Source organism: Phacochoerus africanus, chromosome 5, assembly GCF_016906955.1.
Source record: "Phacochoerus africanus isolate WHEZ1 chromosome 5, ROS_Pafr_v1, whole genome shotgun sequence".
NCBI classification, from domain to species: domain Eukaryota; kingdom Metazoa; phylum Chordata; class Mammalia; order Artiodactyla; family Suidae; genus Phacochoerus; species Phacochoerus africanus.
The window spans coordinates 57,248,963-57,274,439 of NC_062548.1; the positions used below are offsets into that span (position 1 = coordinate 57,248,963).

The 25,477-nt window shown below is 46.0% G+C and overlaps 1 protein-coding gene across 4 annotated transcripts in view; it reads left to right on the top strand.

Annotated features, from left to right (window-relative positions):
• TBC1D8 (TBC1 domain family member 8) overlaps positions 1–25,477 on the top strand; it is a 137,380-nt gene that overhangs the window by 103,368 nt on the left and 8,535 nt on the right. For all 4 annotated transcript variants that reach the window (XM_047781407.1, XM_047781408.1, XM_047781409.1 and 1 more), the window contains 9 exons: positions 211–361; positions 3,836–4,050; positions 5,298–5,415; positions 6,710–6,995; positions 7,704–7,833; positions 7,965–8,063; positions 8,615–8,683; positions 15,533–15,773; positions 16,289–16,354. In XM_047781407.1, the coding sequence (XP_047637363.1) occupies positions 211–361; positions 3,836–4,050; positions 5,298–5,415; positions 6,710–6,995; positions 7,704–7,833; positions 7,965–8,063; positions 8,615–8,683; positions 15,533–15,773; positions 16,289–16,354 (1,375 nt within the window). The remainder of the gene's footprint in view (positions 1–210; positions 362–3,835; positions 4,051–5,297; positions 5,416–6,709; positions 6,996–7,703; positions 7,834–7,964; positions 8,064–8,614; positions 8,684–15,532; positions 15,774–16,288; positions 16,355–25,477) is intronic.

Below are 25,477 nucleotides of genomic sequence, written 5' to 3' on the forward strand. Positions count from 1 at the left end.
AAATGCTCCCACTGGCCCTGAGCTCTTGAAAGGCTGGCAACCTTGACATCCCTGGGCTGGAGGAGGTTTGGAAGTATCCGTGGAGTGAATTGCCCATCCCTGTTGGTCCCTCTATCTGCAGGGGGACGTCCCCCTGTGAAGGCTCACAGATGGGCTGCAGTGGAAGGTGCAGTGAGCTTCTTTGTCCATTAAGCCTGTTTCCACTTCCAGTCCAGAGAACAGATCAAAATCAGCCTGTGGAACGACCACTTTGTGGAGTATGGCAGAACGGTGTGCATGTTTCGCACAGAGAAGATCCGGAAGCTTGTAGCCATGGGGATCCCCGAGTCTTTACGAGGCAAACTCTGGCTCCTTTTCTCAGGTGAGTGTTTCTGGTGTCTCCAGGCTGTTATTTTTTTTTTTGCTTTTTAGGGCCGCACCTACAGCATATGGAAGTTCTTGGGCTAGGGGTCCAATCAGAGCTGTAGCCTCCGGGCTACGCCACAGCCATAGCGTATTCACACAGAGAAGCGACAGGGGATATGAGCTGTATCTGTAGCCTACATCGCAGCTCATGGCAATGCCAAATCCTTAACCCACTGATCGAGGCCAGGGATCAAACCCTCATCCTCACGTATACTAGTCAGGTTCGTAACCTGCTGAACCACAATAGGAGCTCCCCAGGTCAGCTTTTATTTCTGGAGCAGATACCAGGTAGAGGGCCCAACCTGAGCTCCGTGTGTGTGTGCTCACAGACGGGACCTCTCTGCCTGTGAGATGCCTGGCGGAGGATTTCAGAACCCCCCATGCAGTAACTGTGGGCCTTGGTCCGGCTGCCTTGCTGTCCTTGGTCAGTGTGTGGTCAGGCTGCAGTGGTCATCTCTCCCTTAGACATGACTTTAGGAGGCACTTCCTCGTCCTCAGATTCTGTTGAGAACCCCCTGGGTGCAAGGTGTCTTTCTAGGATGGGAAGAAGTTGCCCACTTGCAGCAGGTGAAAGTAAATCCTCAGGGCACACGTCGGCTGGTTCTTCCTGTGTTGAGGACACAGTGTCTCAGCGGGGTTGCAGGTCTCCTCCTTCTGGACCCAGGGACTCTCCCTGCGCTGGGGTTTAGGGACGTGTGAGGGTCTCATGAGGACACTCACTGACAGATGGGCTGAGGCTGGGGTCCCATGTGTGCAATGGCTTCCTAGGCAGGCATTTCTCTGGGAGCCTTTGGTCCCACCCAGTGGGTTCCCTCGAGCAGGAAGGGAAGGCCCTGGGGCCCAAGGTATGACTCTGCTGCTCCTTCTAGGGAGCTGGGGGAGGGGGTGGCCAGGGCCCTGCCTTCCCTGGGGACCCACACAGCCCAGCACCCTCTTTTTCTGTCGCAGAGGCCCAGACACAGACTCTGGGTGCTCTGGCTACTGGGTGGCCTCCCTGAGTTGGTATTTCTAGGTCCTTCTCCGACCCCTGCTCACCTTGTTCCACTGGCTGAGCCTCCCGCTGCCTCGTGGCTGTCTCTGTGGCTGTCCCCCCACCCCCACCCCGCCCCACACTGAGCACCAGTGAAACCCTCCTTTGTCAAATTAAAAATGTCCTTGGTATTGGAGTTCCCGTGTGGCTCAGCACTTTGAGGATCCAGTGTTGTCACCACTGCGGCTCTGGTGGCTGCCGTGGTATGGGTTTGCTCCCTGGCCTGTGAACTTCCTCATGCCATGGGTGCAGCTAAAAAAAAAAGTCCTTGCTCTTTTTGTATTTAATAAAAACAGCCCGTATTCACACAGAGAAGTGAGCAAAGAAAGTGACTCCACTCAGGATCCCACCACCTGAGGTGACACCTGCTAGTGCCACATGGTGGTGTCCTCTAGGCCTCTTATATGAATGTGAATACACACTGGGGCACACATTTTTTTATTTTATTGAAGGATAGTTGATTTACAGTGTTGTGTTGACTTCTGCTGGACGGCAGAGTGACTCCGTTATACGCATATATACATTTTTTTTCCCATATTCTTTGCATTATGGTTAATTACAGGATATTGAATGTAGTTCCCAGTGCTGTACAGTAGGACCTTGTTGTTTATCCATCATATATACTAGTTTGCATCTACTAATCTGAAACTTCTGATCCCCCCCATTCCCCCACCCCAGCAACCACAGGTTTGTTCTCTATGTCTGTGAGTCTGTTTCTGGTCTTTAGGTAGGTTCATCTGTGCCATCTTTTAGATTCCGCATATACGCAGGGTCACACAGTATTTGTCTTTCTCTTTTTGACTGACTTCACCTAGCACACACATACTTTTTATTTGAAAAACAACAACAGTGCTTGGTCATTTCTTATCCAGCTGCTATTTCATGCAAATGACAGAATTTCCCTTGTTGAGGAAAAGGTCTGCTAAGTCAGTGATGGTTGGTAGTGTGGGGCCCCTGTGACAAGAGGATGCCCCTGTCGAGTGCTCATGGGAACCCTGGGGACCAGTCACTGCGGATGGGAGCCTTGGGGAGAGGTATATACTAAACCTCGTCAGAATGGAAATGCGTGAAGTAGCAGTTCAAGGCAGAATTGGGTCCTTCCTGCTCCCTGACTTTCCTGGAACCTCTCTTTGTGGAGATGCATTGGCCCTGGAGCCCCACATGCTCCCCCCTCCCCCACAGCAGGGGACACCAGCTGGACCACAGGTGCCCTGGCGCTGGCTGGCAGGTGAACGGACTCCCCCTGCTGTGTGGGGTCACTCATCCACCACGCTGCCTGGCAGAGGCTGGGGCAGGGGTAGGGGCACGTGGGCTGTGCTTGGCTTCCTGCAGAGCATGAACCCAGGCTCCAGGGCTTCCAGCTGGCGGCTTATTGGCTCCCTCTTTGCCAGCATCACTTAATCATAATTGTGCCTTTTCCTGTGCTCAACACGCAAGTGCTCCATAGTTTCTTGTTGAAGAAATGCATGAAAATTGTATGTGTGTGTATGTGTAAGTATACATGCGTGTATATATGCATACAGATGTGTTTATATATGTACACACACACACATCTATTACTAGGGAATACAGTTTCCAAAAAGCATAGTAATGAAGCTATTTCTGGTATGTGCTTCCCCCCCTTTAAATAAGATTATTCTTAGGAGTTCCCATTGTGGCTCAATGGGTTAAGAACCCAACTGGTATCTATGAGGATCTCTCATGATCATGAACTGAATGGGTTCGATCCCGGGCCTCGCTCAGTGGGTTAAGGATCCAGCATTGGCCACAAGTTGTGGTGTAGATCACAGATGCTGCTTGGATCTGGCATGGCTGTGGCTGTGCGTAGGCCACCAGCTGCAGCTCTGATTTAAACCCTAGGCTGGGAACTTCCACATACCCAGGTGTAGCAGTAAAAAGAGAAGGAAAAAAAAGATTATTTTTAGAAAAGCCATGTTATTTCTGTTTTTCCTTTCTTTTTGTTTTTAGCAGAAATGAAGTTCCTTTGGGTTGTGTATGATTCCAAATTATTTTCTGTCCCTCGAGTAGCAAGACACCACTGAGGTCTTCTGATAGGACAGTCCCTCCCCAGATGGACTCTCTCCTGATCAACACCCTCTCCCCAAAACGTTGCTTTTTTTTTTTTGTCTTTTTGCTATTTATTGGGCTGCTCCCGCAGCATATAGAGGTTCCCAGGCTAGGGGTCGAATCAGAGCTGTAGCTGCCGGCCTAAGCCAGAGCCACAGCAACATGGGATCCGAGCCGTGTCTGCAACCTACACCACAGCTCACAGTAACGCTGGATCGTTAACCCACTGAGCAAGGGTAGGGACTGAACCCGCAACCTCATGGTTCCTAGTCGGATTCGTTAACCACTGCGCCACAATGGGAACTCCCCAAAACGTTGCTTTTAAATCTTCAGATGCCGTCACTGACCTCGCTGCACATCCCGGTTACTATGGTAACCTGGTGGAGGAGTCCATGGGAAAGTGTTGCCTGGTGACGGAGGAGATAGAGCGGGACCTGCACCGCTCCTTACCGGAGCACCCCGCCTTCCAAAACGAAACGGGAATCGCTGCTTTGAGGAGAGTCCTGACAGCCTATGCCCACCGGAACCCCCAGATCGGGTACTGCCAGGTGAGCCACACTGCAGGTCATAGCCCCCATGCTGGGCCAACCCCCAGGCCTCGGATGTGGTGTGAATCAGGCAGGCTGAGCTTGTCCCTCTGGAAGGAGGGACGTCACCCAGAGCTGGGCCTCTATCTGTGGGAGGCCACTCATTCTGTCTTCACGGCTTCCAGGCCTCCACTGTAGGACAGGGAAAGCTGCATGGAGCTTTCACTCTCCAGACCGTACAGAAGTCATGGGGATTTTTTTTTTTAATTAAAAAAAATTTTTATTATAGTTGATTCACAGTGTTGTGTCAATTTCTGCTGTACAGCAAAGTGACCCAGTTACACACATACATACATTCTTTTTCTCGTATTATCTTCCATCATGTTCCATCACAAGTGATTGGGTATAGTTCATAGGGATTATTATTACTATTTTTTTTAGGGCCACACCTACGGCATATGGAGGTTCCCAGGCTAGGGGTCAAATTGGAGCTGCAGCTGCTGGCCTACATCACAGCCACAGCAATACCAGATCCAAGCCCCATCTGCCACCTACACCACAGCTCACAGCAACACCGGATCCTTTACCCACTGAGTGAGGCCAGAGATTGAACCTACCTCCTAATGAGTAGTGGTCAGATTCATTTCCCTTGAGCCACGATGGAAGCTCCATAGGGATTATTTTTGAAATGGCAGTGGTATTTGGGGAGGAAAAAGATATTTGGGGTGGATCGCTCTCCTCCAAGAAGCACATGTGGAGGGAGGACGTCATCCAAGTGGCTCCTGAGTTACTCAGGAAGATTACTCGTCTGCTCAGAAAAAACAGGCACAAAATAAAACCCCAAGAGGAGATAGGGTGAGAGAAGCATCTTGAGATTTAGAAAGATAAAATCGTAAGCTTTATTGCCTATGAATAAGCAAAAACAGTGGGCGAGTGAAGGTGTGTGTGTCTGTCTGAACATAGACACAGAGGTAGTTGATTGGGATCCAAGCCTGAGGCAGCCTCCAGAGCTCAGCCCAGCGTTGCTCCCTGAGGATGGGGCAGAGCGGTGGCTGATCACTCAGCCCTGTGTGTCTGTGAGGCCCACATGGATACCGTGGTCACTGCAGCTCAGTGTCCTGTGGTTGCTATGCTGCATCTCTCATCTATGCGGTTGTGACTCTTGTGGGTCACTTGAGCTAGCGTGGTTTTTAAAGTCTCCGTGGTGGCCACACAGTCTGGTCAGTAACTGTCCCCACCCCTGTGACCCCTCCCCATCCCCGGAGCAGTCCATGAACATCCTGACCTCCGTTCTGCTGCTGTACGCCAAGGAGGAGGAAGCCTTCTGGCTGCTGGTTGCTGTGTGTGAACGGATGCTGCCTGACTACTTCAACCACCGAGTCATTGGTAACTGCCCCTTCCTCCCGCTCTGTCCCGGGGGATGGTGATAGAACTGGGGCCAAAGCATCGATCACCAGTCTTGGTGATCCAGTCCCCCGTGCCACTCAGCTAGTCTCTGCACAGACACCATTTGACTCTTGACTTTGCAAAACTAACTAGTGTGATTCTTTACACAGTTTTGGCAAGGGTAGAATGTGGTAACCTGATTGCTCTCTTGCATGAACACTTACAGATTTTGGATAAAGAACACATAAGTGATTTTACATGGATAGCTGGACTTGAAGAAGGAAAAAAATGTCTAGGCTCCAAGAGCAAATTGAAAAGTAAAAACCAAAGAGGTTTGTCACTGATGCTGAGGCCTGGAAAGGGAAGGGGTGTTGCTCTTGGTACCCAGGGAATTCATGCGGACAGAAGTCCCAGTGCTCCCAAAAGGCTGCCGATCCCATGGCGCCACCGCTGGAGCTCCTATTATGGTGGTTTTAATTTGAATTTCTCCCTGGTGATTATTAAAGATGATGAACCTGTTTTTCTGTGCTTACTGGCCATTTGTTTATCATCACTTTTGAAATGTCTGTTCACATCTTTTGCCTCTTTTTTTTTTTTAAAAAAAAAGATTAGGTTATTGACTTCCTGTTACTAAGTTGCATCAGTTCTTTCTTTTGATGACAAAACCTTTGTCAGGCTATGAGTCCCAGATATTTTCTCTTGAGATCGAAGTTTGCATTAACTTTTTATTGGCTGCACCCACGGCGTGTGGAAGTTCCCCCTGCCAGGGGTCAAACCCATGCCACAGCAGGGACAATGCCAGATCCGTGACCTGCTGAGCCACCAGGGAATTGTGGATTTTGCACCTTCATTTTCTTCATGGTGTCTTGTGAAGAACACCTGTCTTTAATCTTGATGAAGTCAAGTTTATAACTTTTTTCTGTGGTTAATGTATTGGTGTCTAAGAAGATTTGCCTTTTTTCTGTATTTTCTTCTAGATGTTTTTCAGCATTAGCTTTTAGAATTAAGTCCTTGACACATTTGCTGTGTATTTTTCTGTATGGCGTGAAGTAGGAGGCCAGGTTCCCTCCTCCCCCCAAGATACCCACTTGATGCAGCACTATTTTTGGACAACACTCTCCTTTCCCCATTAAATTACCTTGGTCAGAACATCCGAAATCCATGAACTTTGAGTCCTTTTCTGGACTGCAGTCCCGTTGCACTGTTCTGTGGATCCCAGAGTGGCATTAATTTTAGGCTGACCTCAGAGGGCTTGCATCCCTCTCCAGCCAGGTCTCTGTGGATTCCTTTCCAGGGGCCCAGGTAGACCAGTCCGTCTTTGAGGAGCTCATCAAGGAGCAGCTCCCCGAGCTGGCGGAGCACATGCAGGATCTCTCAGCCCTGGCGTCCATCTCCCTCTCCTGGTTCCTGACTCTGTTTCTCAGCATCATGCCCCTGGAGAGCGCGGTGAATGTGGTCGACTGCTTCTTCTATGACGGCATCAAAGCCATCTTCCAGCTGGGGCTGGCCGTGCTGGAGGCCAACGCCGAGGACCTGTGCCGCAGCAAGGATGACGGCCAGGCCCTGATGGTCCTCAGCAGGTGGGCCTGGTGCCTCTGCCTGATGAGGGGAGGGGCAGCAGCTGGACCTAGGGAGCTGAGCGGTGGGACAGGTGGCAGGGCCATCACTGTGGGAGTTTCCCACTCTGACACGTGTGCCCCCATTCCTCCTACCTCCCCACGGAGTGACAGCAGGAGGTGAGGACGTCGGTGCCTTCCTCTGAGCAGATCCAAGCATCTTGAGTCTAGATGGATTCGTAGTGGCCTTGAGCAGGGGCGGGCAGGTGGCCACAGGGAAATGGGGCCTCAGGCAGCCAAGTGGAGGATTTGGACATTGTGCGCATAGGGGCTGGTGTGATGCAGTGAAAGCAGAGTCCCGCTGGGCTGGGGATGGGAACCTGGGTCTCTCAGAGCTGAGGGGAAGTTGGATGACAAGTGCCTTTTCAGGATATTGCGGAAGCTTAAAATTGCAGTATGCACGGAATTTTATATTTATATCACTGGAGAGTCTCAAACCCCTGGAAACCTCTCCGTGGTGTCCAGGCTGACAAGTCTGGCTTTACTTCTGTTTCCCCATTTTTCTAAAGCAAGTGTCATAGTTGCTGCCTGGCCCTCTTCCCAGTATCTAGAGACAGATGAGCTGGGATGGAAGTACCACCACGTGTCGAGGGGCCCCCATGAAGGTGGCAGGGGCCATGGGGTACCCAGGGGAGGGTGAACCTGTGCTTTTCCGGTGGCTGGTGTGCCCAGGTTTCTGGATCACATTAAGAACGAGGACAGCCCTGGACCCCCAGTTGGCAGCCACCATGCCTTTTTCTCCGACGACCAGGAGCCCTGTCCTGTGACCGACATTGCCGACCTGATTCGGGACTCCTACGAGGTACTGGGGGGTCCCCATCCCTGCCCCCACCCCCAGCTCTCTGGGGAGATGGACTTCCAGGGAGGTCCCTTGTTTCCTGTCTGGATGCAAAAAGGGATTGTGTGAGCAAGTCGTCCGTCCCTTCCCTGCAGAAGTTTGGAGACCAGTCCGTGGCTCAGATTGAGCACATGCGCCGTAAGCACAGGATCAGGGTCCTCCAGGGCCACGAGGACACCACGAAGCAGAACGTGGTGAGTCGAGGCCCCCTCAGCACCCCTGTGTGGCAGCGAGGCGCTGAGCTGGGCTTGGTGCACCTCCCATGAGAATGAACAGCTTGACCCAGGGTGGGGGGCGGGGAGTGACCTGGCAGAGCAGTAGCAGGGGTCCAATGTTAGAGTCAGGCAGTTGGTGAGTGTGTGAACCACTGCGAGCCTCAGTCTCCCCAGCTGTAAACTAAAGCTAATAATGCCCATCACATGGAGTCAAATGCGGGACGATACATGCCCAGCGCAGGGCCCTGTAGTGTTGATGGTTGTTATCCTGGAGGAGCTTCCTGCCCGGACTCTGGCTTTCCCGGTGTTTACTTCTATTAAACATTTGTCCTGAGTCACTGATGTCAGGAACAGACTCCTCTCCAGGAGGGCAGAATCTGCCCAGGAGGGGAGCTGGTGCCTGCGGGGTGGGTTGGGGGTAGGGGGTGGAGAGACATGTCCCACCCCCCCTGGAAGCACCCGCTTGGCCCTCTGGCCTTCTCAGGGGCAGGCAGAGAATTCACCGCCTGGCTGTTGGTTCTTTCCTCAAGCTCCGAGTCGTGATTCCAGAAGTCTCAGTTCTCCCCGAAGACCTAGAGGAACTCTATGATTTATTCAAGGTAGGAACATCTGGGAGGATGAGAGGGTGACCAGCCCCAGCTGAGCTTGTCCACCTGCCCGTGGAGGTTGTGGAAGCTGAGGGTCAGCATATGCCTGTTGGGTGGCACTGGGGTCTGGAGCTGCCCCACTGGCGCTCTGGCTCTGCCTTGCTTGCTGGATGCATGGACGGTGCTGCACTCTGCTGAAAGCCCCCCGAGTGCCGGTGACGGTCCTCCACTGCCCGATGCAGAGGTCCCAGTTGATAATGGATGCCGCAGTGAGCCTTAATTGAAATGATCATCTCATATCCTTTTATATTACTCATAATCCCACCTGTAAGATGTGTATACATATTTTTTTTTTAAAAAAAACATAGTGGAGTTCATGTCATGGCTCAGTGGTTAACGAATCCAACTAGGAACCATGAGGTTGTGGGTTCGATCCCTGGCTTTGCTCAGTGGGTTGAGGATCCGGCATTGCTGTGAGCTGTGGTGTAGGTCGCAGGCGCAGCTCGGATCCCGCGTTGCTGTGACTCTGGTGTAGGCCGGAAGCTACAGCTCTGATTAGACCCCTAGCCTGGGAACCTCCATATGCCGCAGGTGCAGCCCTAGAAAAGACAAAAAAAAAAAAAGTTAATTTACAATGTTGAGTTAGTTTCAAGCACACAGCAAAATGATTTAGTTATGCATAAGTATGTATATTGATAAGGTTATTACAAGATATTGAGGAGGGTGCCCTGTGCTTTACAGGGCCTCATTGTTTACCTACTTTATATACAATAGTGTAAATACATTAATCCAAACTCTTCATTTATTTCTCCCCCACATATTTTTGTATTTGTGTGGAGCCTGCATGCTGTTGATGTTCTCTTTTCAATGCTTTTAGGAACACTTTCTTATGTTGCCATATAGTCTTACTCATTTTTCAGTCATTTTATTTATTTATTTATTTTGGTCTTTTTGCCATTTCTTGGGCCGCTCCCGTGGCATATGGAGGTTCCCAGGCTAGGGGTCTAATCAGAGCTGTACCTGCCAGCCTACGCCAGAGCCATAGCAACGTGAGATCTGAGCCGCGTCTGCGACCTTCACCACAGCTCACGGCAACCCTGGATCGTTAACCCACTGAGCAAGGGCAGGGATCAAACCTGCAACCTCATGGTTCCTAGTCAGATTCGTTAATCACTGTGCCACGACGGGAACTCCCATTTTATTTATCTTTTATTGTTTGCTTTTTAGGGCTGCACATGAGGCATATGGAAGTTCCAGGCTCGGGGGCGAATCTGAGCTGCAGCTGCTGGCCTACACCACAGCCACAGCAATTGGGGATCTGAGCCACGTCTGTGACCTCTACCACAGCTCACGGCAACGCCAGATCCTAAACCTGCTGAGCAAGGCCAGGGATTGAACCCAAGTCCTCATGGATACCAGTTGGGTTTGTTACCGCTGAGCCACAATGGGAACTCCTCAATCACTTTAAAACCCAGCATGTTGATAATACATGAAACAGTATTTCTAATTTTTGGATATTTAGGTAGAATCTCAGTTCTTGGTACTTAAATCACCTTAAAAGAACATTTTCAAGTGCCTTCCTGAAAATTTTCTTGCTGGAAACAGTCAATAAAAATGGGCAAGAGAGGGAGTTTCCATTGTGATGCAGCAGAAATGAATCCATCTAGTATCCATGAGGTTGCAGGTTTGATCCCTGACCTCACTCAGTGGGTTAAGGATCCGGCGTTGCCATGAGCTGTGGTGTAGGTCACAGACGCAGCTCAGATCCCCAGTTGCTGTGGCTGTGGTGAAGGTTGGCAGTTGCAGCTCAGATTCACCCCCTAGCCTGGGAACTTCCATATGCCATGGGGTGGCCCTAAAAAGTAAAGCGGGGGCGGGGGGGGAAGGGCAAGAGTGGTAGACAGCACACCTACTCCTGACAGCCTGGCAGGGAAGGGGCAGAGCAGGGCCAGTACCAAGGAGTCTGGTTGCTGGAGTTCTGCTGGGGCCTCGGAGCCACCAGCACTTCTGAACTCAAATTGCCCCACGCTATTTTTTTTTCTTAACCTCCTGAGCCACAATGGGAACTCCCTCAAATTGCCCTGTTCTAGAAATTGTCGTAAGCAGCGCGTCAGTGGTTCTGAGTGGAGCCTCAGAGGTTGTCTGAACACTTTGTGCGGCTGACATGGCACTGGCCTGGGGGCCTGGCTTAGTAGATTGCTGGCACTCACTCCCAGTACGCAGGATGCGAGCTGAGGAAGTCTCAGGCCATGTCTTCTGGAATCACCACCCATTTTCAAGTTTTATAGTTTCCTCTGTTGCATGAAGAGAAAATATGAAACAGTCTAACTTTCAAGGAGGAAAAACAGGGAGTAATAGAAACACAAAAGTAGGTAAATGTTGTTTAGCATCAAATGTCTTTCACTTATTTAGGCCTAACCGTTTTCAGCTTGAGAGAATGAGACACCTCACACATCTGAATTGGTCTAACTTAAAAGATGGCTTTAAATTCATAATAAAAATAGGTTTCATTAAGTACCAACGATATCATGCACCTTTCAGACGAAGAGTGTTTAAAGAAGACAGAGCGGTTACCTGTTTCCTATTTCTGTCTTTCCTGTGAACAATGTGGGTATGAAATTATTTTCATATTTGTAGTAGGGCCTGCCAGGCCTTTCATGGGCGGAGGACTAACAACAAATAGAAACTATAAATACAAGACCATTTCCAAGATGGACTGACTGCCAAAGGAAATGCCAGTAAAACAGCGTTGCAATCTGGTGTCACCTTCCGTCGTCAACCTGAGGCTCCTCCTTTATGCCTAGAGTCATCCTCACGTCCCTCCGTCCCTCCGAACAGCTCTCAGGCTGAGCTTCTCCCCCAGGCGCCTGACTTTCTCTGAATTTCCTTGGCGTCATTGTCTGACCTTGTATATGTTAATGCTTGTTTGGGTTCTGTGGGGTATAGTGTTCCCTCGAAGGGTTTTGCAGGCATCTGTCTTTTTTTTTTTAATTTAAAATTTTTTTTCCATTAAGAATTGTTTTAAATGATTTCTTTTTTTGTATTTTTAATGATTTTTATTTTTATTTTTGTATTTTTAAATGATTTTTATAAAGCTCTTGTCTTTTTTTTTTTTTGGTCTTTTGTCTTATATGCGGCCCTAAAAAGACAAAAGAACACATACGGGTGCATGTGTCTTTTTCAAGGAAAGTTTTGTCCGGATGTATGCCCAAGAGTGGGATGGCTGGGTCATATGGCCCTCCCACAGAGCAGAAGGGTTCCCTTTTCTCCACACCCCCTCCAGCATTTGTTATTTGTGGACTTATTAATGATGGCCATTCTGACTGGTGTGAGGTGGTATCTCATGGTAGTTTTGATTTGCATTTCTCGAATAATCAGTGAAGTTGAGCATTTTTTCATGTGCTGACTTCTTTCACCTAGCACAGTGCCCTCAAGGCCCATCCAGGTTATAAAACAGTGTTTGAAGTTACATAAATTCTGTTTTGTGACATTTGTCCCTTATTCTCTCATATTGAAAACAGCTTCATTACTTGTACCTCTGCAAGTAAGACAGGAAGAAAATAATACATACTTGGTGTCATAGGCCACTCCTGAATGGCCAGGACCTGTAACAGTGCCTTATATATTCCACAGACCTGCTCTTGTTAATAATCAGCTAAATTGATTTACTACTGATGGATGATCAGGCCCTAGAAGGCATTTGGTGGCTTTAATATTACTTTTCTGGCTTCTGAGTTCTGGGTAAGACTTTTATTTTCAAAATTTAATTAAAAAACCCTGAACAAAAAATACACATAAGGGAGTTCCCATTGCGGCACAGTGAAAACGAATCTGACTGGTATCCATGAGGATGTGGGTTCGATCCCTGGCCCCAATCAGTGGGTTAAGGATCCGGCATTGCTGTGAGCTATGGTGTAGGTTGCAGACATGGCTCGGAGCCTGCATTGTTGTGGCTGTGGGGTAGGCCAGGGCCGTACGTTCGACCCCTAGCCTGGGAACTTCCACATGCTGTGGATACAGCCCTTAAAAAAAAAATATATATATATATATACATATATATATGTATATATATGATTATACCTACTATCATGATTAAAAAAAAAACCCTTTAAGCAAAATCAAAAGGATCTTATCCTGTCTGCACCTTCAGTCCCACTTTGCATGATAACGACTGTTAACGATATGGTGAATGTCTATCCTGACTTTTCCCCCTTATGTTTATGTCTTGTATACACACATACAGGCCACACACTTTCACTCTCTTTTTCCCACAGTTTTTATCATGGGCATTTTTCTAGATTCAGTATCTACACATCTTTCCAAGCTCTTTTTTTTTGTCTTTTCTAGGGCAGCACTTGCGGCCTATGGAGGTTCCCAGGCTAGGGGTCCAATTGGAGTTGTAGCCGCCAGTGTACACCAGAGCCACAGCCACAGCACCTCGGGATCCGAGCTGAGTCTGCAATCTACACCACAGCTCACAGCAACACCAGATCCTTAACCTACTGATTGAGGCCCAGGGATGGAACCCACAACCTCATGGTTCTTAGTCAGATTCGTTAACCACTGAGCCACGACAGGAACTCCAAATTTCATTTTTTAATGGCTGTGGAATTTGACTGTAGGGCTGAACCATAGTTTACTAACCATGCACTCGTGGAGGCACATTGATCATTTCCAGTATTTTCTCTGCTTTATAAAGTCAGGATCCTTGTAGCTTTCTCTGGTCACCTGTGCTGCTATTTCCAGAGGATGGGTTCCTTAGGAATGCACAAAGCAAATTTTAGTCACTACTGCTAAAGTATTTTAGATTTTTAAAATTTCATTTCCACTGATGATGTTGAAGAGTGTTCATTTCCGGGGTTCCACACTCACCCAGCATTTAATTTATGGATCTTTTCAAATTTTGCTAGTTTTGTAGAAAATTGCCTTTCATTGTAATTCAAATTTGTTGACTCACTAGTGAGGTTGAGTACCCTTTCATAAATTCGTTAGCTAATTGTACACTTCTTTGTATCAGCTCTTCATCACCTTTGCCCGTTTCTATATTGGCTTGTTTTTCTGTAGGATTCTGTGTCAACTGGTTGTCTTAGTCATTGACCTTCATGTTATACCTGTTTTCTTCTGGTCAAGATTCTAAGGGCCTCTAGCTTCCTAGGATACACAAATACACATGGAAATTCACAGTGTGTCTTGGGTTTTGAGGAATAGGAATTTATTAGACCTTTGTTTCACACTTAAGTTCTTGTATTTTTCATGATTCTGCAAAGGCTATTTAATGAACATGGCTGCAAGTCATAACAGTTAAATTATAAATGGCATTTTGGTTGCCATCCAAGGATAGGCACTTGCACGTTATAGCATCTGCACGTGTTTCTGTGCCATCCTTGTGGGCAGAAGGCATTGAACTTGTGCAGAACCCTGCAGTCATTAGGGACCCTTTCAGTGAGTTGAGATGTCCCAAGAGGTGATGTAGTACAGGTGTAAAAGATGCATTCTAAAGAGGCTGGCCCAGGGAGTTCCTGTCGCGGCTCAGCTGTTAGCGAACCTAACTAGTATCCATGAGGACGCGGGTTCAATCCCTGGCCTCGCTCAGTGGGCTAAGGATCTGGCGTTGCTGTGAGCTGTAGTGTAGGTCGGAGACCCAGCTTGGATCCCAAGTTATTGTGGCTGAGGTGTACCGAATCCAGTGCTGCAGGGCAATGGGAGATCATGAAGGAGGGAAGCGTGGCATAACAAAACACACAAGACTGTTTTACATTTAGATCTGTTCTGCAGAACAAAGGCACCTAGGCTTTAGCCCTCATGACTTTTATTAGGGAAGAGTTAATGAGCAAAATCAGGTGCAGGCAATGACAAAGCGATCTCTTAGTGAATAACAAAGAAACTAGTTACAGGTGCATACCTCTAGGGCATAATGCAGCTGCTCATGGTTAATGCATAACTCCCTTAGTTTGTCTTTGAAGGAGACCCTGTACCTTAGAATTCTGCGTGTTAGCTTCTTGTGCTTTTGCACATGCTCCAAGTTTGCCTTCTGCAGAGTTCAGCAGTTCAGTGGTCTCCAACAGTGGTAAAGGCCAGCAGCTGTAGCTCTGATTCGACCCCTAGCCTGGGAACCTCCATATGCCGCGGGTACAGCCCTAAAAAGACAAAAGACCAACCGAAAAAAAAAAAAAAAAAAAAGAGGCTGACCTGGTCCTAGGTGACAGGGCCAGTTTTGATTGCTTTAGTTTTCAGTCTCTTCCCAAGACTTCAAACTGCCTCTGTTTTTTAAATTTTTGAATTTTTAACCTATTGATATGATTCAAAATTCACAACATATTAAAAAAAAAAAACCATGCAGTAAAAAGGCTCACTTCCTCATCTGAATCTCTGCCCCTATTTTCTGTCCCAACAGGGGACCAGTGTTAATAGTTTCTTCTGTGTCCTATAGATTTGTCAGTACTTTTTGACTTTCAAATAATAGGATCTTAAGCGAAAATAGCAGAGTAGAAATTATGTGACTTCTATAATTCAAACTATAGCAGCCAAGCTGTACATTTAAAAATTGTTAAAATGATAAATTTGGGTGTGTGCATCTTGCTACAATGAAAAAAAAAAAGAGAAACCTTAATTAAAAGGAAAAAAATGTCAAAATTAACATATTCGTGTAGGCATAGACTACAGGGTAATAGGGAAAAGTACACATCTGGTTGGAGTGGTGAGATGGCGAGCTAATGTTTTTATTTGTTGTGATGTTGCTTACTCAGTGGTAACAATTTTAGCAGGCAGAGTAATTGAGGCAGGAAGGCCTCACTGGCCTTGGCCTTTAAGCCTGGGCCTCGCCCAGGTGCCGCCCTCACAGCCCTTCCCCCTCCCCCTCAGCGAGAACACATGATGAGCTGCTACTGGGAGCAGCCTGGACCTCTGGCCCTGCGCCACGACCCCAGCAGGCCCTACGCAGAGCAGTACCGCATAGATGCCCGGCAGTTTGCACGCCTGTTTCAGCTCGTCTCGCCGTGGACCTGCGGGGCCCACACAGACATCCTGGCCGAGAGGACTTTCAGGCTCCTGGACGACAACATGGACCACCTTATTGAATTCAAAGCCTTCGTGAGCTGTCTGGGTATGACTCTGGGTCTTTACTGCAGCAAGTTCATTGGGATGTGAGTCTGTGAACACAGGGCGAGTGATGAAGCAGGCACGGCCACTCAGGGAGGTGGATTTGTGTCTAGTCTGATGTGATTTTGTGATTTTTAACAGTCCCTTTGCAGGCTCCTCTCATGACCACTTTTATAGGCTGCCCAAGGCGGGTGGGGCAGGGGCCCAGGCTCTCCACATCCAAGGTCACTGACCTCCCGGGTGTGGTGGTGGCTTGTTAGGAGACACGTTCTTAACTTTTGCAGCTACAGTTAAAATCTTCCAGAAGTCATGAGGCCAAAGTTCCCAAGGTTATCCAGTCTCCAATCAGTCACCACCCTTCTTGTTTTCCTTTCAAACCCAGTGTATCTGGGGCAGGGGTGGATGTCAGGTCAATTGAGCATTGACCTCACCCCTCTCTCCACAGTGACTTTGTGTCATGACACATAGACTTTAATCATTTGCATCTAGTCAGTCTCTTTCTTTTTAAAAATTTTGCAGATATCATGTATAACGGAGAAATGAATGAGAAAATCAAGCTGTTATACAGGCTTCATATCCCTCCAGGTAAGAAATTCCAAGTAGAAAAGTCAGGCTCTGTTCTGTCTTGACATAAATCAGCTTTGTGCACAACCCTTTCTTCTCGTTTTAAATTTATTCAACTTGAGGCAACGCGTGTGTCTAGTTTGATTGGGGTGGCTAATGACATTTTAAGTATCTGATTTTATTTTTTAATTTTTTTGATCTTTTTTTAAATCCGCACTTGCGGCATATCAAAGCTCCCAAGTTAGGGGTTGAATCAGAGCTGCAGCTGCCGGCCTATGCCGCAGCAATGCAGGATCTGAGCCATGTCTGTGACCTACACCACAGCCCACAGCAACATCAGATCCTTAACCCACTGAGTGAGGCCAGGGATTGAACCCGCGTCCTCATGGTTACTAGTCGGGTTCATTGCTACTGAACCACAACTGGAACTGGAACTGGAACTCTGAATTTCCTTCCTTTTTTTTTTTTTTTGATGGCTGAGCAGGATTCCATCGTGTGCATGTATATGTGTGCACAACTTTACTGAATTCATTTATTCTAAGAGTCTTCTGATGGCGCTTTTAAGATTTTCTATATGTGGTATCATGTCATCTGTGAATAGTGACAGTTTTACCTCTTCGTTCCCACTATGATCCTTTTCTTTCTTAATTGTTCTGACTCACACATCCGATAAATGTGGAATAAAGGTTGCAAGAGTGGGTATCCTTGTTTTCATTTTTTGCCTTTTGTCTTTTTAGGGCCACACTCGCGGCATATGGAGGCCCCCAGGCTAGGGGTCTAATTGGAGCTGTTGATACCGGCCTATGACAGAGCCACAGCAATGCCAGATCCAAACCATGTCTTCTACCTACACCACAGCTCACGGCAACGCCAGATCCTTGACCCACTAAGCTAGGCCAGGGATCCAACCCGCAACGTCATGGTTCCTAGTCAGATTCGTTTCTGCTGCACCACAATGGGAACACCATCCTTCTTGATTCTTAGATCTGATCACCGTGGAGTATGACATTAGCTGTGAGTTTGTCATATGGCCCTAATTACATTAAGGTACGTCCTTCTACAACCACTTTGTTGAGAGTTTTTATCATCAGTGGATCTTGAATTTTGTCAAATGCTTTTTCTGCATCTATTGAGACAGTGATATTTATCCTTCATTAATGTGGCACATATATCAGGGTGATTTGTGGATGCTGAACGATCCTTACATCCTTATAATAAATCCTACTTGCTCATGGTATATAATCCTTTTAATGTATCACAAAGTAGATTTGCTAATAGTTTGAGGATTTTTACATCTATTTTCATCAGGGATATGGAGCTGGTATGCGGGTAATTTTGACCTTGTAAAAAGAGTTTGGAAGTATTCTCTCCGGTTTTGTCAAGAGTTTGAGAAGTTTAGGTATGAGATCTTTGAATGTTCGGTGGAATTCACTAGTGAAGCCATCTGGTCCTGGGGTTTTGTTTGTTGGTAGGTTTTTAATTACTGCTTTGATATCTTTACTAGTAATTGGTCTGTTGAGATTTTCTGTTTCTTCACGATTCAATCTTAGATTATATATTTCTAGGAATTTCTCCATTCCCTCCAAGTTGTTCAGTTTGTTGGTGTATGATTGTTCATATGAGTTTCTTATGATCATGTGTCTGTGTTATCATCTGTAACTTCTTTCATTTCTGACTTTGAGCTCTCCTTTTCTTGGTGAGCCTAGATGAAGGTTTGTCATTTTTGTTTATTTTTTCAAAGAACTGGTTCTTAGCTTCGTTGACATTTTCTGTTGTCTTCATAATCTCTTTTTCATTTTTGCTGGTAATTTCCCTGTTAGAACTGTTTTTGGTGCATCCTATAGATTTTTGGAATGTTATATTTCCATTTTCATTTGGCTTTAGGTTTTTTTTTGTTGCTGTTGTTGTTTTGTTGACCTACTTGTTCAATAGCTGGAGGGTTTTTTGGGTTTTTTTTTTGTTGTTGTGCTTTGCTTTGCTTTTTGGGGCCACACCTGAGGCACATGGAGGTTCCCAGGCTAGGGGTTGAATCAGAATTACAGCTGCCGGCCTCCACCACAGCTACAGCCACACGGGATCTGAGCCATGTCTGCTACCTGCATCACAGCTCACGGCAATGTCGGATCTTTAACCCACAGAGTGAGGCCAGGGATCAAACCCGTGTCCTCACAGATCCTAGTCATTAACCCCTGAGCCAGGAAGAGAACTCCACATGTTTTTTGGTTTTTTTTTAAATCTCCATGTAATTTGTGATTTTTTTCCAGTTTTCTTGTAATTGATTTCTAGTTTCATACTGTTGTGGTCAGAAAAGATTCTTGATATGAGTTCAGTCTTCTTTTAAATTTATCGAGCCTTGCTTTATGGCCGAACATGTGATTTATGTTGGAGAATGTTCCTTATGCACTTGAGGACATGTATTCTGCTACTTTTTGATGGAGTGTTTTGTATATAAGTATAGGTTAGGGATGATGCTTCATTATTGATTTTCAGTCTGAACCATCTACCCATTAATGTAAATGGGTTCTTAACATTCCCTACTAGACTGTATTTCTGTCAGTTTCTCCCTTTAGGGGAGAATATTTATTAATATTTGCTTTATGTATTTAGGTATGTCTCTCTTGGACACATAAATATTATAAATATTAAATCTTTCTGTTGGATTGATCCCTTTATTATTATATAATGGCCTTCTTTGTCTTTTATTACAGCTTTTTTTTTTCTTTCTTTTTTGGCCGCCTTGTGGCATGTGGAGTTGGACTTCCTGGGCCAGGGACCCAGATCTGAGCTGCAAATGTGACTTAAGCCACAGCTGCAGTATCATTGGATCCTTAGCACACTGTGCCAGGCCGGGGATCAAGCCTGCATCCTGGTGCTCCAGAGACACCACCAATCCCATTGGGCCAAGGCAGGAACTCCACAGCTTTTATTTTAAGCTTGTTTTTTTTGTTTTGTTTTGTTTTCTTTTGTTTTTTTGCTTTGTTTGGGCCGTACCCACGGCATATGAAGGTTCCTAGGCTAGGGGTCGAATCAGAGCTACAGCTGCTGGCCTACACCAGAGCCACAGCAACACCAGATCTGAGCCTTGTCTGTGACCTACACCACAGCTCACTGCAGCACGGGATCCTTAACCCACTGAGCGAGGCCAGGGATTGAACCTGCATCCTCATGGATACTAGTGGGATTGTTTCCAATGCACCACACCGGGAACTCCAAGTTTTGTGGTTTTAATCCAGTCAGTCTTGATTAGGAAATGTGGTCTATTTATATTTAAAGTAGTTGTAGATAAGTATGTACTTACTGCTATTTTGCTAATTGTTTTTTGTATTTCCTTTATGTGCTTTTTCTCTTTCTTCCGTTGCAGTTTGATGACATTCTCTAGTGTTACATTTAGATTCATTTCTCATTATCTTGTGTATGTCCTATGGGTTTTTGCTGTGTGGTTATGACATACCTGTATGACATCCTGTATAGATCACAGTCCTTTTTAAGTTGATATCAACTTAACTTTAAATGTATTCTAAAAACATTTTTATTCCCTGTTTTTTGTTTTTTGGTTTTTTTTTTTTTGCTTTTTTTCGGGCAGCACCTGTGGCACATGGAAGTTCCAGGCTTAGGGGTCGAATTAGAGTTGCATCTTCGACCTATACCACAGCCACAGCAATGCTGGATCCTTAACCCACTGAGTAAAGCCAGGAATTGAACCCACATCCTCATGGATACTATTTGGGTTTGTTCCCGCTGAGCCACAGTGGGAACTTCCTACATTTTGTGTGTGATGTGATATTTTACGTTTTCTTTTGTGTATCCCTTAACCAATTATGGTTTAGTTAATTGTACTACTTTTGCCTTTTAACCTTCATACTAGCTTTGTAAGTGGTTAATCTACTACCTTTACTATATATTGCCTTTACCAGTGAGATTTTTACTTTCTTATGTTTTCGTCTTGCTAGTTAGGGCCTTTTCTTTTAAACACATTCTTTACAATTTCTTGTAAGGCTGGCTCAGTGTTGATAAATGCCTTTAGCTTTTGCTTGTTTGGAAACTCTCTTGTCTTCAATTCTAAATAGTAACCTTGATGGGTAGAGTATTGGAAGTTTTTTCCTTCTGGCATATTTGGCCACTCTCTTCTGACCTGCAGTTTCTGCAGAAAAGTCAGCTGATAGTCTTATGGGAGTTCTATTGTACCAAAGCTGTTTTTCTCTTGCTCCTTTTACGATTCTCTTCAACTTTTACCATTTTCATTATGATGTGTCCTTTTTTTTTGGCCATGTCCATGGAATGCAGCAGATCCTGGGCCTGGGATTGACTCTGAGCCATAGCTGTGACTGTGCCAAATTCCCAGCTGCTAAGCCATCAGGGAACTAGAGTGTCTTGACGTGTGTCTCTTTAGGTCCATCGTGTGTGGAACTCTCTGACCTGTGGGCGAGTCCCATGGGACTGCAGCTGTAAACCCTGCTGACCCCAGACCCAGGGGATCTGGAGGTTCCCCCTAATCCCAGCAACAGTTAAAAAAATTATGGCTTCAGATGAATGTACAAGCGCCTTGGGGGTACCCGTGAGCTGTGGTGAGGCCAGGAGAGGGCATTCCTGAGAGCATCTGTCCCCTCTAGGTATGTGGTACATCTGAAGCCTGCCCCCCAGGTTGAAGCTTCAGGACAAGTAAATGGGTCACCCCAGGTGGGCTGGGGGTGTGTTTCCATCTGCTGTCTGTGTAGTGCCCTGGATGTGGTAGCCTGCCGCGAGCTGTCTTTCCTGTTGTTACAGCTCTGAGGAGCCCAGAGGTACAAGCCCCTCTGGCCACAGGGGCCAGGTTATCAAGGGGCATCCCCTGTATGGACTGTGCCCACCTTCTGGGTTTATTGAACTGTACGAGGGATGGCTGGGGGCAGGGCACACCTGCAGTGCTGCTGGTGAAGTGCTGGAGGCGGGGCACGCCCAAGGCTTCAGTGACAACCAGAGCCCTGCGGGCAAGGTGTACCTGTGAGATTGGGTTCCTGTGCATCCACCTGCACTAGTAAGGCAGTGTGAGTGATAAAGTGGTGCTTCACCCCTGAAGAAAGTACCAGCTGTGCCCGCCCCTCTGGCAGATGCACTCAGGAGTTCCCACTGTGGCTCAGCACTAGTGAACCTGACTAGTATCCATGACTAGTTTCCGACTCCTCCGCACCTCCAGCTACTGTTCTGGAAGGAATCTTTCACTGTTCTGGTGCATGAGACCATGGCTCCTTGACATTTAAGCGGTGGTAGCCAGGAACAAGGAAGGCGGTTTAGAAATCCATGGGGTCAGACCTGGCGTTTCCCTCAAGGTAGTCCTTGAATCTATGAGACAGGTAGAGGGGGTTTAGGAATCCCAGGCTAGGGGGCTCTGGACCCCAGTGCAGGCTTGGGGTTGGATGGGGCCTCTTCCATCTTTCTAGCAAAAGAGCCCAGGAGGTGGCTGCCTGTGAGGTTTTCAGGGCTTTGAGGTCTTAGTGGTTTTTTAAATGCACACCTGGACTGCAGGTGAGAACTCACATGTGGACGGTCTCTGGGCCTCCTGAGCTCAGCCGGGACTGAACGGGCATGTGCTACATGTAGGTGATGCTACGGAAGCAGCTCGGTGCTTAAGTGCACAGCATTTAGCATCAGCGGAGCTCCTTGCATTTTATTTACTGAGTTTGGTTTTTCATTTAATAGATCCTTACCTTTATAGATGTTTTCTATTAACATAGAAAGTATGCATAATTACTCCATTGTCATCGTCGTCGTCATTATCATCTTTTCACAATCATTATCTATATCTGGCATTTAAAAAATTTTTTCCTTTATATTGAAGTATAGTTATTTACAGTGTTGTTTAGTTTCAAAGTGACGCAGTTATACATATACACGCATCCATTCTTTTTTCAGATTCTTTTCCCATATAGGTTATTACAGAATTTTGAGTAAGTTCCCTGTGCTATACACTAGGTTCTTATTGATTATTATATCTGGTATTACTAAATAAAATATTTTTATTCAGTTATTTTCTCTCTCTTTTTTTTTTGGTCTTTTGTATTTTTAGGGCCGCACTTGTGGCATATGGAGGTTCCCAGGCTAAGAGTCGAATTGAGGCTCTAGCTGCCAGCCTACACCACAGCCACAGCAACGCCAGATCCGAGCTGCATCTGCAACCTACACCACAGCTCATGGCAACACTGGATCCTTAACCCACTGAACAAGGCCAGGGATCGAACCCTTGTCCTCATGGATGCTAGTCAGATTTGTTACTGCTGAGCCACGATGTGAACTCCTTTCTCTTGATTTTTAAATGAATTCTTTATTTGGGGATAATGTTATACTTATAAAAAGTTGCAAAGAAAGTATAGATACAGTTCTCATTCTTGATATGTCTTTAATCTTCTTTTTGATTTTTGATACTCTCATTTGAGGTTGATATTTCGTTCTTCATCTAACTTCATTTTGAATTATTATTTGTTTCCAAGTTATAAATTTATTTCTAAAAGACATTTTCATTTTTATTTGTTCACTAAAGGCATTTGTAAATGGCTTCAGAAAATCAGTTATTAAAAAGTTTTTGGCATATGTGATGGTAATATTTATATTGTGTGACTCAGTTTAAATTGTTAAAATTGAGTGGAAATTAAGATTTGGTACATTATCTTTGCTTACATATATATAATTTTCAAGGTTGAGAAATAATGGTTTTTGTTTTTTGTGTTTTGTCTTTTTAGGGCTGCACCTGTGGCATATGGAGGTTCCCAGGCTAGGGGTCAAATTGGAGCTGCAGCTGCTGGCCTACCCCACAGCCACAGCAACACCGGATCCTAGCTGGGTCTGTGATCTTCACGACAGCTCACGGCAATGCCTCATCCTTAACCCACTGAGTGAGGCAAGGGATTGAACCTGCATCTTCAGGGATACTAGTTGGGTTCGTTTTCCAATAATAAATTTTAGGGGGTTTTTGTTTGTAAATCAACTATACTTCAATTAAAAAACAATTTTGTGTTTCAGGTGTATAGTAAAAAGATTCAGCTATATGTGTGTAGATATATATATATATATACACAAAAGTATACTTTTTCAGATTCTTTTCCATTTTAGGTTATTACAAGATATTGAATATAGTTCCCTGTGCTATACAGTAGGTCCTTGTTTTTTATATATAATAGTGTGTATTGGTTAATTCCAAACTCCTTTGGAACCGTAAGTTTCTTCTATGTCTGTGAGTCTGTTTTGTAAATAAGTTCATTTGTATCACTTTTTTTAGATTCCACATATAAGTGATATCATATGATATTTGTCTTTGACTTATTTCATTTAGTATGAGAACCTTTAGGTCCATCCATGTTGCTGCAGATGGCATTATTTCATTCTTTTTTATGGCTGCACATCCATTCTTCTGTGCTTGGACACTTAGGTTGCTTCCATGTCTTACTATTGTAAATAGTGCTGCTGTGAACGCTAGGGTGCTGGTATGTTTTCAAATGAGAGATTTTCACTTTTCCAGATGTATGTCCGGGAGTAGGATTGCTGGATCATATGGTTTTTTAAGGAACCTCCTTATTGTTCCCCATAGTATGAACCCATCAACATTCCCCTCCTTATATATATTTAATATTTGAATTTTCAGTGCAGTTTTAAAAAAGGCTTAAGAATGCAGACAGCCTAAAACCTCTATTTAAAGGCATCCGTCTGCCAGGGCCATGAAGATCCACAGTACGTTTAGGTACTTTGCACTTAAATAGATTTGCTTCTAGCAAGTATTTTACTCTCTACCGAAATAAAGAACATTTTTGATCAAAGGTGGAACAAACACAAAAAAGCATGTAACTCCCTAGTAGATTAGACCGAAGATGACAAGTCTGAATTTGTTTGCCTGATAGGAAGTGAGGAACCAAACAAAACACATTAGCATCTGGCCTCAAACACCGGCCTCGTGCAGAGAGCCTGGAATTCTCTGAGGGTGAGACAGGAGGCACAGGGCTGTGAGCGCACTGATGCTGCTCGGGAGGCCAGGAAGCGCTAAGCCGAGGCCTCACAGTCCTGGAGGCACTCACTTTATCAGTCCCCTGGTGATTGTAACATGATTGTAACACTGTTTCTGGAAGTGGAAGAGAAATATTCCAGCTGATTTGATACTCTTTATCAGGTGATGTAGGGATGTCTGTTCCAGAAGATTGTTGAATGGGGAGTTTTCATTGCAAATTGATGAATCTGTAGAGACTGGCCTTTTGGTTCACTTAACTACTCTGATGGGATTTCCAGAAGACAGTTTCCTGGAAGAACATTAGATTCAATAGAAGCATCAAAGAAGCTACTGAGGGGAGTTTCTATCGTGGCTTAGTGGTAATAAACCTGACTAGCATCCATGAGGACGAAGGTTCAATCCCTGGCCTCGCTCATTTGGTTAAGGGTCTAGCGTTGGTGTGAGCTGTGATGTATTTGGGCTAACAGCTGCAGCTCCGATTTGACCCCCAACATGGGAACTTTCACATGCCACGGGTGCTGCCCTAAGAAAAAAAAGAAGCTACTGAGGATGGCATATTGGAATTGCTAAATAAATATGAACAAAGCATTGGAGGGTTCACGTCATTATGAGAGCCCACGGAGAGTAGGTGACAGCACAGGCTTTGCACCCTGGAAGCTCCAGGAGTGGCCGTGCGGCTCCTCCAGAGTTGTCCCTGCTGGTCTGGATCCACAGCAAGTGATGTTTTTGGTGAATCAAGTAGCACTCGAGCTGCGCCAGCCTTTGTGTTCAGCTTGATGCAAAGAAACAGTTTTCTTTCTGAGGTCACACATGTGCCAAAGTGCATTTGCCACCCAAAGAAAGTTTTGTCAGCAAGTTGAGTTAAAAGGAAAAATGTTATGAGTAATTCCAATTTGCTTTTTTTAAAAAAAGATGGTTATTTTACTTCATTGATTGATTGCTTTTTAGGGCTGCACACCAGGGGCATATGGAGGTTCCCAGGCCAGGGGTCAAATTGGAGCTGTGGCTACCGGATGCAATGCAGGATGCAAGCCGTGTCTGAGACCTACACCAGAGCTCATGGCAATGCCTCATCCTTAGCCCACTGAACGAGGCCAGGGATCAAACCTGAGTCCTCATGGATACTAGTCGGGTTTGTTTCCACTGAGCCACGATGGCAACTCTAAGGCGGTTAT